Source organism: Macaca thibetana, chromosome 7, assembly GCF_024542745.1.
Source record: "Macaca thibetana thibetana isolate TM-01 chromosome 7, ASM2454274v1, whole genome shotgun sequence".
In the NCBI taxonomy this organism is placed as follows: Eukaryota; Metazoa; Chordata; class Mammalia; order Primates; family Cercopithecidae; genus Macaca; species Macaca thibetana.
In genome coordinates, this window is record NC_065584.1 from 84953443 (window position 1) to 84968633 (window position 15191).

Genomic DNA, 15191 nt, shown 5'->3' on the forward strand with positions numbered 1-15191 from the left:
ACTGCAACCTCGGCCTCCCGGGTTCAAGCAATTCTCCTGCCTCAGCCTCCCAAGTAGCTGGGACCACAGGTGCATGTCGCCACACCCAGCTAATTTTTTGTATTTTAGTAGAGACGGGGTTTCACCGTGTTGCCCAGGTTAGTCTCGAATTCCTGAGCTCAGGAAATCTGCCCGCGTTGGCCTCCCGAAGTGCTAGGATTACAGGCATGAGCCACCACACCCGGCCCTGGTATCTTCTTTTATCTTAGATTCTAGATTGTGATTCACAGCCTGAGCCTTATCTCATGCTGAAAACACCTCCCACCTTCCCACCAAGAACCTCGATGTGGATCCCACACCCCTAAGACCAAGCATCTTGGATATTGGTATCTATCTTTTTTTTTTTTTTTTTTTTTTTTTTTGAGACGGAGTCTCACTGTGTCTCCCAGGCTGGAGTGCAGTGGCGTGATCTCAGCTCACTGCAAGCTCCGCCTCCCGGGTTCACGCCATTCTCCCGCCTCAGCCTTCCAAGTAGCTGAGACTACAGGCGCCCGCCACCACGCCCGGCTAGTTTTTTGTATTTTTAGTAGAGACGGGGTTTCACCATGTTAGCCAGGATAGTCTCGATCTCCTGACCTCGTGATCCACCTGCCTCGGCCTCCCAAAGTGCTGGGATTACAGGCTTGAGCCACCGCGCCCGGCCATTGGTATCTATCTTGATGGAATTTTAAGTTGCTTCATTTCTTTTCTTGGGCCCTGGTGGAAATAAACCTGAGTGACTACTCCCCAGTGCCATCACTTGGGCAAGACCCTCTGTCTTAGTTTCTCCATGCTGCCTGTACAAGGTCAGTCCCCTATCCTGGCTAGCCTGGGGCTTCACTATGGCTGACAAGAGTAGTATTACTGCCTATGCCTCATACAGCACACAACCAGAACCTGGAGAAACTTCTTTCAGGCCCACTGATCTATAATCACAGGCCTCCTTGGTGAACTCTTTCCTAAAGTCCTTCCAGCATTTGGAAGCATTCCACCACGAGGAGCAGTTTTACCTTAAGTCTTTGTCCACTGTCTTTTTTTTTTTTTTTTTTTTTTTGAGACGGAGTCTCGCTCTGTGGCCAAGGCTGGAGTGCAGTGGCGCGATCTTGGCTCACTGCAAGCTCCGCCTCCCGGGTTTACGCCATTCTCCTGCCTCAGCCTCCCGAGTAGCTGGGACTACAGGCGCCCGCCACCTCGCCCAGCTAGTTTTTTGTATTTTTTAGTAGAGACAGGGTTTCACCAGGTTAGCCAGGATGGTCTCGATCTCCTGACCGCGTGATCCGCCCGCCTCGGCCTCCCAAAGTGCTGGGATTACAGGCGTGAGCCACCGCGCCTGGCGTCTTTGTCCACTTTCAATTTGCAATACCACTAGGAGAGAAAAGGTCTGGATGAAGGGGAATGAAGATATCAGGCTGCAAGTATTTGAGGTGGCTATGGGGGAAGAGAAGAGCAAAGAAGAGGGCAAAGACCAGGCTATGGAGAGGCAGGGGAGGGATAATCACTGCTTCACTATTTCCATTGGGCCTGATGCTGAATGGACCAGGATTGTTTGCACTTGGGAAGGAGGGCCCAAAGGGAGAACAGTAAGCAAGAACCAGGTTCTCCGGAGCCCTCTCCCCAGTCCCTGGAGAGGGTCAGCAGTGAAAGGAGCTCAGGTCTTCCCTGAGCCAAGGTGCCAGGGTCCCAGAACTGCACATGGGCCCACATCCCTTTCTGCTACTTCCTCAGGCTCTTGCTCACTAGAAGAGAGGAAAATTGTGCAATTAGTGCTGGGTTTGAGGATGCTGACAGCGTGTAATCAACAGGGCCTCTCCACCAGGTGTGGGGCGAGGCTGGGTACTGGGCTCCACCAGGTGTGGGGCTAGACAAGAAGAGCCTTAGGGGAGCCTCTTTTCCCAGGGACTGGCTCCGTTAGGGAATTCCTCAGTTTTGCTCCTGAGGCATCACTCCCACCCCTACAGCTTCCTTCTACATCTTTTGCCTCTATCTTCCTCCCAAACTCTGGGGCAGCTTCGGTCACTTTGCTCACTAGGGGCTGGGTTCCAACACTGCTTACGAATCATTTCCTCCATCACCCACCCCAGCTCTGCAACTCTCGCCGCTGCTTGTGCTCTCAGGCCCAGGGGCTTGCCTATAATCCTTGCCCTCATCTCCTCAGTTTGCTTGTTCTGTGGACACTCCTCCTGTCTAGAATTCACAGCTCTATTCCAACTGCTGACGGCACTCTTTAGATTCCAGTTTGGGCCCTCTTCCAGGAAGACCTCTTGGATTTGGCCATGGTGATGCCAGCACCACACATCCTGAATGTTTGTGAGCTTTCCCTCCACTCACCTTTGCCTGCCTTGAGGTATCCTGGCTGATAATCCATCTGTCTTGCATAGGACAGACTGCTAAATGCCTGGTAGGTGTGGAGGGTGGAGGGTAGGAGTCATGACTCCTGTGTCCCACCAGGGACAGTTGCTCCTATGTTCTGGGCTCGGGGAATGCTCCATAAATGAGAACCTTCCTGACCGCAAGGCCCAGCTGGCTCCCCTGACTTCTATCTTGGCAGTGAGGAAACAAGGCTTGGTGCACACCCCTGGAGTCAGTCACTGCAGAGCTGGGCGCCAGGCATTTGAGTGGAAATGGAGAGGGCTGATCCTTAGGGTTCCTAGAATGTTCTTACCTTCTGTGTGGTATAAAAATCAAGAGAATAGTGGTTGGGAGATGACCAGGAAGAGGGCAGGAGGTAGAGGGCCAAGCAAAGGGCTCCACAGGGAGGAGTGGGATGAGATGAGCATAGACTGAGATGGGCAGCGGCAGGGCTCAGGCTCGCAGCTAATTTGCAAAATTTTGAGATATATCATTCCTTTATTTTTTACCTCAACTTACTGAGCAATGCATAGCTATGGAACAGAAGCATTTGTTGCACTCTTTTTGTGAGCCAGGCCTTGTAGGAGAGATTGTGGATGGCAAAATCTCAGGTTCTGCCGAAATCCTCCCCTTGGGGGCTGGAGGATCTCTAGTTAATTGGCATTCAGGTGCTTAAGGCCACTTTTGGGTGGAGGTTTGGCAAAGATGGAGTGTCCAGACCTATGATCCTCTAATAACTTTACTTTTTAAAAACAGCCACCCAAATGATGGTGGCGTGGGGAGCAGGTGGTGGTGAAGGGACTGGGGTCTCTGGCCATGGCCATGTACAGAGGAGACTCTGTGAGCGCTCTCCCTGCCTGAGGGACACCTAACTTTATAGCATAGACTGAGGGTCAACAGGAGGCCCACCAAGTCCCTCAGATCCAGGGACAGGGAAGGAAGTGGTGGAGGGGAGGCTGACCCACCTCTAAAGGGTTGTGCCACTATGAGTAGAGCCCCCAGGGGAGAGGCCCCAGTAGAGCCCCCAGGTCCCCTCAGGTAAGCAGTGGCTCATCCTCTGCCTCAGCTACCCACACCCCCGGCTCAGCCAGTGGCACCAGTAGCACATCGTCCTCATCTTCTGGGGCCAGGACTGCTGTGTGGGGTCCAGCGGGGCTCCGGGTTGGTCCTGGGGGCCCCAGGCTGGGCAGGAGACGGCCTCGCAGGGCCTGCACCACTCCAGACAATAGCGATGGCTCTAGAGGCAGTGAGGGCAGTGGCCCTGGGGCTTCGGGGACAGTAGTGGGGGCTAGAGACGTGCTAGCAGATGGGAGGGGAGCTTTGATGGGCAGTGGGGGTGCCTGCTCCCCATCTTGCCCACCCACTGCCCCGCCCTCACAGGCTGGACCTGTGCCACCATCTAGGGCCTCAAGGGGAGCAGCAGAATGTGTGACCTGGGATCTGGCCTCAGAGGCCCGAGCTGGGGTGTTGGTTCGAGGGAGCAAGCCCCAGCGGCGGAGACGGCGTACCAGGCGGCGCATCAAGCGGCCCCGCTGACGACGGCGGGCACCTGAGCCACCTCCTGGAGTCATATCCTGGCGTAAGATCTGTAGCAGAGAACGCAGGTTGCCCAGCACTGAGTTCTGCAAGGAGATGAGAAGACCTCAGAGTCAGAGGGCCAAAGGTTGGATGAAGGAGGGTACAGGGGTGGGGCCACAGCAGAACTGGGACCAGGAGGTGCTAGGGTTGTGGGGAGTGACTTACATCATTAGGATTCTCTGTAGGAAAGTCTTCTACAGGCGGGATGGCACCCTGGGCAATGAGCTGCCCGTAGGAAGGGGGTGCCTGCTGCTGCACAATCTCAGCCTCCATCCGGGAGAGGGGGGCAAAGATGCTAGAAGGAATGATGACTGCTCAGTTGCTGGTAGTTCTTGGCCAGCTTCCACACCTGGGCCAGGCCAGCTGGAGCTGTGCCATGGCTTTCCCAAAGGTCATCTGAGGTCCCTCCTCCCTTGAAACTGCTTTCAGGATCTGGACCTGTCCCTTACAGGACACAACTGATAAGCTGATCATGGGAGCCTCTCCCCCAAGGTGGGCGCTTTCATGGTCTCCTGTAGCTGCCTGGCCCAGCCTCACCCTCAGGGTCTACTCCTCTACTGCCAGTCCCACTCCCACTGACCTGTACTCCTGGGTGCGAATGGCATAGAGCTTGCAGGTGCAGCCCAGGGCGATGACCAGGAGCAGACCGCACACTAGGCTGCCAATGACTGCGGCGGTAATGACCTTGCGGGGCAGAACATAGGAGCAGTCCCACTCATCACTGCCGTCCGCACAGTCAGGCTGCCCGTCGCACACCCATGTCTCATACACGCACTTCTCATCCCGGCATCGGAAATTGCCAGGCTGGCAATGCCGACAGCGTCTCTCGTCTGCTCCATCAGCACAGAAAGTCTGGTAGTTGCAGCGGTCAGCAGGCAGGTAGCAGGCTGTGGCACCAGAGGTGCCAGCAGCCCCACAGGGGAAGTGTCCAGGTGGGCAGCCTGGGCAGTCCTCCTCATCTGTGCCGTCAGCACAGTCCCACGAGCCATCACAGCGCTGTGCCTCACTGTAGCAGCGCTCACCTAGGCCTTCGCCAGCCCCCAGGCCAGAGCCTAAGCCACAGGGTCTATCCCAAGGCAAGCAGTAGCCCCGCACATGGTAAGTGGCATTGAAGCCACGACCATTGCTCCAAGCAACTGTGTGGTAGGACACAACAGCCTGGCCAGATAGTGTCTCCACAGTGACAGCCTTGCCATTGCTGAAGTGGGTGAGACTACGCAGTAGTCGGGAGCTCTCAGGGGGCCCAGGGCCATCAAACACATGCACTGCATCTCCAAAGCCCAAGTCCAGGGCTGTGAAGCGCACGGCGAGCCGCCGGCCATCATGGGGGTCCAGCAGCCAATGGCAGGACTGGGGGTGGGAGACTGAGGCAAGGTGTGCATATCCAGGGGAGGAGAAGACCCCATAGAAGTCCTCCAAGGTGAGATTGCAAGGCAGGGAGGGGATGGGCCTTGGGGTCAGGCCAGGGAAGGGGTCTGAGCTGCAACCTGCTTCATCAGAGCCATCGCCACAGGCATCAATCCCATCACAGCGCTGGACAGCAGATACACAGCGGTGGTTGAGGCACTGGAACTCTTCCTGCAGGCACATCAGCCAATCTGCAGAGGCACCATGGAGAGGGGCTGTGAAGCACCAGAGCCCTCAGGATCCTCCCCTCCTGCCTGGGGCTTTCACTGCCTACTCCTCAAACATCCCTGTCCAGCCTACCTTGGCTGTAGGAGAGCAGGAAGCCCTGGCCCATGGGTGCTCTGGCCCCAGCATAGCTGTAAGTGATGGTGACGTTGCCTCCGGGCAGCTGCAGAGGGCTGGGAGGTGCCTCACACAGGGAGATCGGTGGCTGGAGAGGGGAGCGTAGGGTTAAGTGCTCTGAGCCACAGGCCAGGTGTAGTTTCTGGAACCTATGGGAGAGCAGGACATGAGATGCTCTTGACTGCTGCTGGCTTTCTCCTCCCCTGGTGCCACCAGGCCCCTAGTATCCCAGGAAGCACAAACATCTGCTTCTCCGTGATCTAAATGGTCAAATAAAAACTCAGCCTATTTATTTATTTAGAGACAGAGTTTCGCTCTTGTCACCCAGGCTAGAGTGCAATGGCGTGATCTCAGGTCACTGCAACCTCCACCTCTTGGGTTCAAGCAAGTCTCTTGCCTCAACCTCCCAAGTAGCTGGGATTACAGGTGCCCGCCACCACACCTGGCTAATTTTGTATTTTTAATAGAGACGGGGTTTCACCGTGTTGGTCAGGCTGGTCTCGAACTCCTGGCTTCAGGTGATCTGCCTGCCTCAGTCTCCCAAAGTGCTGGGATTACTGGTGTGAGCCACTGCGCCTGGCAGCCAAATTATTTTTAAGTCAATGTAATCAATGGGGATCTTCCTAACATGGGCTGGTATCACCATAAGACCATAAGATATATCCTAGAGCCCTTTGGAAAAACTGACTTGTGTTCCGGGACTGAGTTAAGAAGAGGTGCACTGCATTCCAGTTGTTGTAGCACTGTCACCCAAGTATGGTACCAGCAGTAGCTGGTGATTACCATACAGTTCAATTAACCAGAACTCACCATCTTACCCTACCCCATTGTGCCAGATGTGAGACCTGGGTTGGTTTTCCACGGCATTCTGATCCCTTTGCCCTGCCAGCCTCTCCACAGTTTGCCTCTCTCTTTGTCTACCTCTTTCTGGGTGAATTTATGGAAAATGAACTATGTGAGGCAAATAGCCAGGTACTCAATATGATCCCCAAACAATGATCCAAGGTCAGGGGAGCCTGGGGAAACTTGGAATGTTTAAAAGATCCAGAGAGGCTGAGGAATGTTCTAGGCTGATTAAGGAGTAGTTCGGAATCTCACACAGGACATGCAATGAATGGAAGGACTCCTCAGAACAGTTCTATCTGAGCTGAGGACCGTTTGTAGAGTGGCCTCTGTCCTTTGGAGATGCCCAGGACCCAAGCTAGATGTCCACTCCAGCCCAGCTCCACTTCAGTTCATTAAGTCTGGCCCAGAAAAAGTCAGGCTTTTAGGGCACACTAGGCCAAATCAAATTCTACTCTTTCCCTGTTGACAAGGATGGAAATTCCATAGAGAAGTGATCCCTGAATGGGCCAGGCCCAGTGGCTCACGCCTTCAATCCCAGCACTTTGGGAGGTCGAGGCAGGTGGATCACTTGAGGTCAGGAGTTCAAGACCAGCCTGGCCAATGTGGTGAAACCCTGTCTCTACTAAAAATACAAAAAAAATTAGCTGGGCGTGGTGGCAGGCACCTGCAATCCCAGCTGCTCAGGAGGCCAAGGCAGGAGAATCACTTGAACCCAGGAGGTGGAGGTTGCAGTGAGCTGAGATTGTGCCCTTGTACTCCAGCCTGGGTGACAAGAGTGAAACTCTGTCTCAAAAAAAAAAAAAAAAAAAAGAAAGAAATGTACCTGAAGACTTCCAATGGAGGGGAAGGGGCAAGGGAGAAGAATGGGTTCTTGTTCTTGCTCCGCTTCTCACCTGACGGTGACAGTCTGTTCCTTGCTGCCCAGGATGAGCCAGGTGCAGTTGGCAGGGGAGCTGCGGCTGTCCCGGACCAGGGGCCTCTGTAAGGTGCCTTGCACTTCTAAGAGCACTGCTGGGGGGTCCTCACAAGCTGGAGAGAGGAAGGTAGGACACTGGTAGTAGACAGCCCTTAGCATCTCACCCTTCCGCTTCCGCTTGGAGGCTTGAGGTTTCCAAAAGTCTGGGCTCTGCAAGGAGGAGCAAAGTATCTGCCCCTGCCCACACACATCCTAGAGTTACAGCCCTCTGGCTTCGCTCTTTCTCTCCACATTCTTCATAGCTTCACCAGTTAATACTAATACCACGAACAATTCTGAAGTCTGCCTTGTGCCAGTCACTGAACCAGGAGAAGCAGGAAATACTACCTCTACCCTCAGGGAGACTACATCCTGGTTAGGACGATCAAGCATAGATATTCCCAGAAAAAATAAAATAGTACATAGCAACTACCAGATGAAGGTCCACACCGAGCCTTATTTTCTTTTTCTTTTTTTTTTTTTTTTTTTTTTGAGACGGAGTCTCGCTCTGTCGCCCAGCCCAGGCTGGAGTGCAGTGGCGCGGTCTCGGCTCACTGCAAGCTCCGCCTCCCGGGTTCACGCCATTCTCCTGCCTCAGCCTCCCGAGTAGCTGGGACTACAGGCGCCCACAACCGCGCCCGGCTAATTTTTTGTAATTTTTAGTAGAGACGGGGTTTCACCGTGGTCTCGATCTCCTGACCTTGTGATCCGCCCGCCTCGGCCTCCCAAAGTGCTGGGATTACAGGCGTGAGCCACCGCGCCCGGCCCTTATTTTCATCTATAAAATAAAGGCTAAATGATCTCCCCTCTAAAACTGTGGTAGGTCCCATGGAATTGAGGGAACAGAGCGTCCTTCTCGAGTGCCCCCACATTCCCAAGCCCACGGAGCCCCAGAGGTTCCCTCAACTCACCAAGATTTGGGAAAATAATCCGGTCTGGGTGGGCCAGAGCGCCTCCTAGAGGAGGAACGAGAAAGGGCAGGAGAGTGAGACACCCCTTAGGAGTTTTCTTCACCTGAGCAACTCAAGGAAGCCATCCGGGACTTCCGGGCAGTTAATAGGAAGAGGGAGTCGGGGGTGGGAGAAGGCTGCGACGTGGGACTTCCATGGAAGGAAGGTCCGACAGCAGGGCCTGTGGGGTTGGTGGGGTGATCTGGCGAAAGCCGGAGAGAGGACGAGGGCCCAGTGGAGCGGCTGAAGACTTCCTGGGGGTTGGGGCCGGCAGTGCTGGGGGTGGTGGCAGGGGCTGGAGGGAATGGGCAGGCAGGATGGAGTGCGGGGCCGCACTGGAGGGAGTTAGAGCTGCTGGCCCGGTGACAGAAGGCTGGGGGGTGGTCTCGTTTCGGCTCTTACCAAGGAGGAGGAGGAGGAGGAGGGTGGCCAACAGCATCCTGGGCTGTCCAGACGTGCCGGAAGGGTGCCGGAGCTTCTGTAGTCTACCCGATGGGGTCGCGGCGGAGCCCCGGCCGCCCAGGCTCCCCGGTGCCGCCTCCCCAAGGGGGCTCCATGGCCCGGGCTCGACTGGTGCTCTGGATGCCAGGGCTGGGGGCGGGGAAGCGGCGGCAGCCGGGGAGTAGGGGCGGTGCCTTTCGCCAACTTTGGAGTTGTTTTCTCTGGCGGCCGCCGCCGCACTCTTTCTCCCAGGGCTGGCTCCCGAAGTCCCGGATCTCGGCACTGGGTCGCGCCCTCACCTACAGCCCGCCCGCAGGCCGCGAGCGCCCCTGGCCTGGCCTGGCCGCCACCTGCCGGGGTTTGAGACCACTTCCTCTTCGGGCCAAACTTTGCCGACTTTCAGCCCCTAGGGCCGGCCGGGTGCTGCTCCACTCCTCTAGCGCTTGCAGCCCGCGGAACGCGACAGGGAAGCGGGGGAGGGGGAGAGGTGGCTCGGCCCGGCGCTCCGGCCCTTGCCCAGGAGGTACCCCCGCCCGCCCAGGGGTTGCAGTAGCCTGGGCGGGTGACGAGCCCGGTCCCACCCCTGCCAATCAACGAGCGGGCCACACCCACTTGCTCGCCTTAACCCCTTTCCGGCTCTGCCGGACTTGTCAGACGGGCCCTTGACTGGCAGCTTCAGCTTCCGCATTTAACCCTGCTTTGTTTAATCCTTGGGGTGTAACACGTTTGTCAGACGTTTGTCAAAGGACGTCTGCTTATTCCATAACTGTGATGTCTTTCCTTTGGGCCCTAAGCTCTCAGTACTTTTCTTGTCCCGGGGTCTGAGATCCGGCAGCACTTTTTGGAGTGAGACTTTATTACAGCTATTACCACACGGTATGGTAACTATTTGTTCGTCATTCCCGCCCCCGTCCCGCCCCTTCTCTGCAAACAAACTTCCCGTAGGCTGGGGCCTAGACTGTTTACCTTTGCACCTACAGGGCTTCTCTCCTGCTGAGACACAGGAAGAACTCAATAAATGGTAAATAAACGAATAAGTACTCCTTCTCCATTTGCTGGCTGTGACCTCCAGAAAATTACTTAACCTCTCCGTTCTTCTCAGGTATAAAATGAGGTTTATGATAGTGCAACTTCCTCTTAGGGTTGTTGCTAACATTTAAGGAGAGCAAGTTGCCTGACATACGGGAAGTGCTCCATATCGGGTAGCAACTCTTATTATCAGTCACAGAAGGTATTTCTAATTTGTGTGAGCTGGGGGTTACCGATTTCCTGTGGCACTGATAGATAACATTAATAAACAATATTGAAGCTCAGAATTTTCAGTGAAAAATAAACACAACAAATAGCAAACAATTTTAGATTTTTCCACTTTTCAGGCACAGATCTAAGTAAGCACTCTACTAAATACTTAGGAACCACTTTAGTATATACTAAATACGTTAAAACTTTACAAGTATTTGCGGATTTAATTCTCTCAACAACAGTGTGAGGTAGATACTATTGTTACTTCCAATTTCCAAGGTATTCCAAGAAATGCAGGCACAGAAAAATTAAGTATTTTGCCCAAGATGTAATACAGTGGGCCCTCCATATCTTGGGTTCTGCATTCGCAGATTTAAGTGATCGTAGACAGAAAATATTGTCAGGGGTGGGGTTGGGGGAATTGAGTGGAATTGCATCTGTTTTTTTGTTTGTTTGTTTGTTTGTTAGTTTTTTGAGACGGAGTCTTGCTCTGTCGCCCAGGCTGGAGCGCAGTGGCGCAATCTCCTCTCACTGCAACCACCACCTCCCGCCTCCCGCATTCAAGCAGTTCTTCTGCCTCAGCCTCCCCAGTAGCTGGGATTACAGGTGCCCGCCGCCGCCATGTCCGGCTAATTTCTGTATTTTGAGTAGAGCCGGGTTTCACCATGTTGGCCAAGCTGGTCTCCAACACCTGACCTCAGGTGATCCATCCGCCTTGGCCTGCCAAAGTGCTGGGATTACAAGCATGAGCCACTGCGCCTGGCCATGAAGCTAGGGTTTGAACCCGGGCAGTCTGACTCTGGATAGAGTCCACATTCTGATCTTAACCACTTTCTCTCTTCTACAAATGATATAAAATAGTTTTGTTTTGTTTTGTTTGTTTGTTTGTTTGTTTTTGAGACAGAGTTTCACTCTTGTTGCCAGGCTGGAGTTTAGTGACTACCATCTAGGCTCACTGCAACCTTCACCTCCTGGGTTCAGGCGATTCTTATGCCTCAGCCGCCTGAGTAGCTGGGATTACAGGCATGGGCCACCATGCCCAGCTAATTTTTATATTTTTAATAGAGATGGGGTTTCACCATGTTGGCCAGGCTGGTCACAAACTCCTGACTTCAGGTGATCTACTCGCTTACAGGCGTTAGCCACTGCACCCAGCAATTTTAATTTTTAATTTTAATTATTTTTTGAGACAGGGTCTCACTCTACAAAATTGTGTAGTGGCACAATTTTGGCTTACTGCAACCTTAACTTCCTGGGCTCAGGTGATCCTCCCACCTCAGCCTCATGAGTATACACACCTGTGTCACCATGCTGGGCTAATTTTCATTTTTTTTTTTTTTTTTGAGACGGAGTCTTGCTCTGTCGCCCAGGCTAGAGTGCGGTGGCACGATCTCGGCTCACTGCAACCTCAGTCTCCTGGGTTCAAGTGATTCTCCTGCCTCAGTCTCCCAAGTATCTGGGACTACAGGCATGTGCCACCATGCCGGCTAATTTTTTGTATTTTTAGTAGAGATGGGGTTTCACTGTGTTAGACAGGATGGTCTCAATCTCCTGACTTTGTGATCTGCCTGCCTCGGCCTCCCAAAGTGCTGGGATTCAGGCGTGAGCCACTGTCCCCAGCCTAATTTTTGTATCTTTTGTGGAGATGGGGTTTCACTATGTTACCCAGGCTGGTCTTCAACACCTGGGCCAAGTGATCCTCCTGCTTCGGCCTCCCAAAGTGCTGGGATTATAGGCATGAGACACTTCACTGAGCCTATTTATTTATTTATTTATATTTAATTTTATTTTTTTGAGACAGAGTCTCACTTCATTGCCCAGGCTAGAGTGCAGTGGCACAATGTTAGCTCACTGTAACCTCCACCTCCCCGGCTCAAGTGATTCTCATGCCTCAGCCTCCCAAGTAGCTGGGATTACAGGCGCCTGCCACCATGCCTGGAACATTTTTGTATTTTTAGTAGAGACGGGGTTTTGCCATGTTGACCAGGCTGGTCTTGAACTCCTTACCTCAAGTGATCCACCTGCCTCGGCCTCCCAAAGTGCTGGGATTACAGGCATGAACCACTGCACTCAGCCCTATTATTTTTATTTTATTTTATTTGAGATGGAGTTTCGCTCTTGTTGCCCAGGCTAGAGTGCAATGGTGCGACCTCAGCTCACCACAGCCTCCCCCTCCTGGGTTCACGCAATTCTCCTGCCTCAGCCTCCCGAGTAGCTGGGATTACAGGCATGCGCCACCACGCCCAGCTAAATTTTTTTTTTGAGACAAGAGTCTGGCTCTGTCATCCAGGCTGGAGTGCAGTGGCGCGATCTCAGTTCACTGCAAGCTCCACCTCCTGGGTTCATACCATTCGCCTGCCTCAGCCTCCCGAGTAGCTGGGACTACAGGCATCCGCCACCATGACCGGCTAATTTTTTGTATGTTTTTTAGTAGAGGCAGGGTTTCACCGCGTTGGCCAGGATGGTCTCGATCACCTGACCTCGTGATTCACTCGCCTTGGCCTCCCAAAAGTGCTGGGATTACAGGCGTGAGTCACCGTGCCTGGCCTAATTTTTATATTTTTAGTAGAGACAGGGTTTCTCCATGTTGGTCAGCCTGGTCTCGAACTCCTGACTTTAGGTGATCCGCGTCTCAGCCTCCCAAATTGCTGGGATTATAGCCGTGAGGCACTGTGCCCGGCCGGCCCTATTATATTTAAAGGCTAATCAAATAAGCAGTGGGAGTGGAAAAGGGATAAAGAAATCTGTAACTGATTGTGATCAACTAGTTGTAAACACCACTGTAACAGACCAGTCAGAACAGTTTTCTTTTTTGTTTGATTGTTTTTTGCTGTTTTTTGAGACAGGATCTCACTCTGTCGCCCAGGCTGGGGTGCAGTGGCACGATCTCGGCTCACTGCAACCTCCACCTCCTGAGTTAAAGCGATTCTCCCACCTCAGCCTCCCAAGTAACTAGGATTACAGGCACGTGCTACCATGCCCAGCTAATATTTGTATTTTTTGGTAGAGACGGAGTTTCACCATGTTGGCCAGGCTGGTCTCGAACTCCTGACCTCTGGTGATCCACCTGCATCGGCCTCCCAAAGTGCTGGAGTTACAGGTGTGAGCCACCGCACCCAGCCTCAGAAGGGTTTTCTATTAATAACATTTATTGTTGTAGGGCTTCAGTGGGCCTGATACCAAAGAGTTGGCCATAAAAAGGCTCTTCTTCCACTTGGACCTTGGTCCCACGTCCTAACTCTCTCTGTGCTCCCAGGAATAATGAGAAGATTGAATAGAACCGTGAAGGTGGAAGCCAGGGATTTTTAATACCTTCAGGGATCCTTGATATCTTCAGGGATCCTGAAACTAATCTCTTGAATCTCCTGCAGATTCAGATTGGGATAACTATAAATGACAAGCCCAGGAGTTTGAGACAAGCCTGGAAAACACAGTAGGACCCCGTCTCTACAAAAAGTACAAAAATTAACTGGGTGTGATGGTGTGTACCTGTAGTCTCAGCTACTTGGGAAGCTGAGGTGGGAGGGTTGCTTGAACCCATGAGGTTGAGGCTGTGGTAAGCCGAGACTGCACCACTGCACTCCAGCCTGGTAAATAGAGCGAGACCCCATTAAAAAAAAAAAAAAAAGAAGAAGAAGAAGAAAAGAAAAGAAAAAGAAAAAGAACCCTGAAGGTGAGAGGCAGATGCAAAAGGAAGCAGGACAAGGAGGTTGGGGAGTTTGAAATATTTAGGTCCTAAAAGTGGACGGAAGTTTCACCTGAGCGCTGGCTGTATTCTTGTTGGATGCCTGGAATTCCTAAGACTTCACTTTAGCTTCAAGGAGCTTACAGTCTAGTTGGAAAGAGAGGTCAGATACATAAATTGATAATGCCAGACAGCCATGGGGAGTGTCCATGGGAATGAGCATCGCAGGGAGTAGGAGTCTGGAAAGGAAGCAGGAAAGGTGGTAGTGAGATGGGAAGAGTTATGGGGGTGAAGAAAGGGGGAAGAGAACCCATGGTCTGGAATGTTGAATAAACTAAAATTTGCAGAAAATAGTCAAGACCTATGCTGTTGGGGATAATCATCATCAGGAAGAAATGGCACCAGGGTAGAACAAACTTTCATTCTGTAAATATTTAAGTGCCTTCCAAGTACAAGACACTGTGGCAGACACTGGGAGTTAATATTCAAGAGTGAATGCAAACCAAAAAAAAAAAAAAAAAAGATGAGGGAAAAATTCAAGATGACCTAGGCCTTTATAATGAGTTTAAGCTTTTTTTTTTTTTCTTTTTTTTTTGAGACGGAGTCTCGCTCTGTCGCCCAGGCTGGAGTGCAGTGGCGCGATCTCAGCTCACTGCAAGCTCCGCCTCCAGGGTTCACGCCATTCTCTTGCCTCAGCCTCCCAAGTAGCTGGGACTACAGGTGCCCACCACCGCGCCCGGCTAATTTTTTGCATTTTTAGTAGAGATGGGGTTTCACTGTGTTAGCCAGGATGGTCTCGATCTCCTGACCTCGTGATCCACCTGCCTCAGCCTCCCAAAGTGCTGGGATTACAGGCGTGAGCCACTGCGCCCGGCCTGAGTGTAAGCTTTAATTAGCTTAGTGAGTTTCAGTGTTCAGTCCCATAAAAATCATATCCTAAATGATCAAGTACCTTTGGGAATGGGACTGTGGAAATATTCTTGGAAATCTTTGAGGAACTATGAAAAATAGTGAAAGTAATGGGAAATGGACAGATGTTAATTTTTTTTTTTTTTTTTTTTTTGAGACGAAGTCTCGCTCTGTCGCCTGGGCTGGATGGAGTGCAGTGGCCGGATCTCAGCTCACTGCAAGCTCTGCCTCCCGGGTTTACGCCATTCTCCTGCCTCAGCCTCCCGAGTAGCTGGGACTACAGGCGCCTGCCACCTCGCCTGGCTAGCTTTTTTTTTGTATTTTTTAGTAGAGACGGGGTTTCATCGTGTTAGCCAGGATGGTCTCGATCTCCTGACCTCGTGATCCGTGCGTCTCAGCCTCCCAAAGTGCTGGGATTACAGGCTTGAGCCACCGCGCCCGGCCCAGATGTTTATTTTTAAATTTTTAT

At 52.5% G+C, this 15191-nt stretch overlaps 2 protein-coding genes across 2 annotated transcripts in view; one reads left to right on the forward strand and one right to left on the reverse strand.

Annotated features, from left to right (window-relative positions):
• The window catches only part of DAD1 (defender against cell death 1), a 330697-nt gene that overhangs the window by 7218 nt on the left and 308288 nt on the right, over window positions 1-15191 (forward strand). The gene's annotated exons all lie outside the window — the stretch shown is intronic.
• Window positions 2846-8973, reverse strand: LRP10 (LDL receptor related protein 10). Its single transcript, XM_050796513.1, has 7 exons — window positions 8848-8973; window positions 8407-8451; window positions 7434-7569; window positions 5653-5843; window positions 4526-5543; window positions 4111-4240; window positions 2846-3989 (listed from the first exon to the last, which is right to left on the reverse strand). The coding sequence occupies exons 1-7, from the start codon at window positions 8882-8884 to the stop codon at window positions 3402-3404; spliced, it is 2145 nt and encodes a 714-aa protein (XP_050652470.1). The 5' UTR covers window positions 8885-8973; the 3' UTR covers window positions 2846-3401.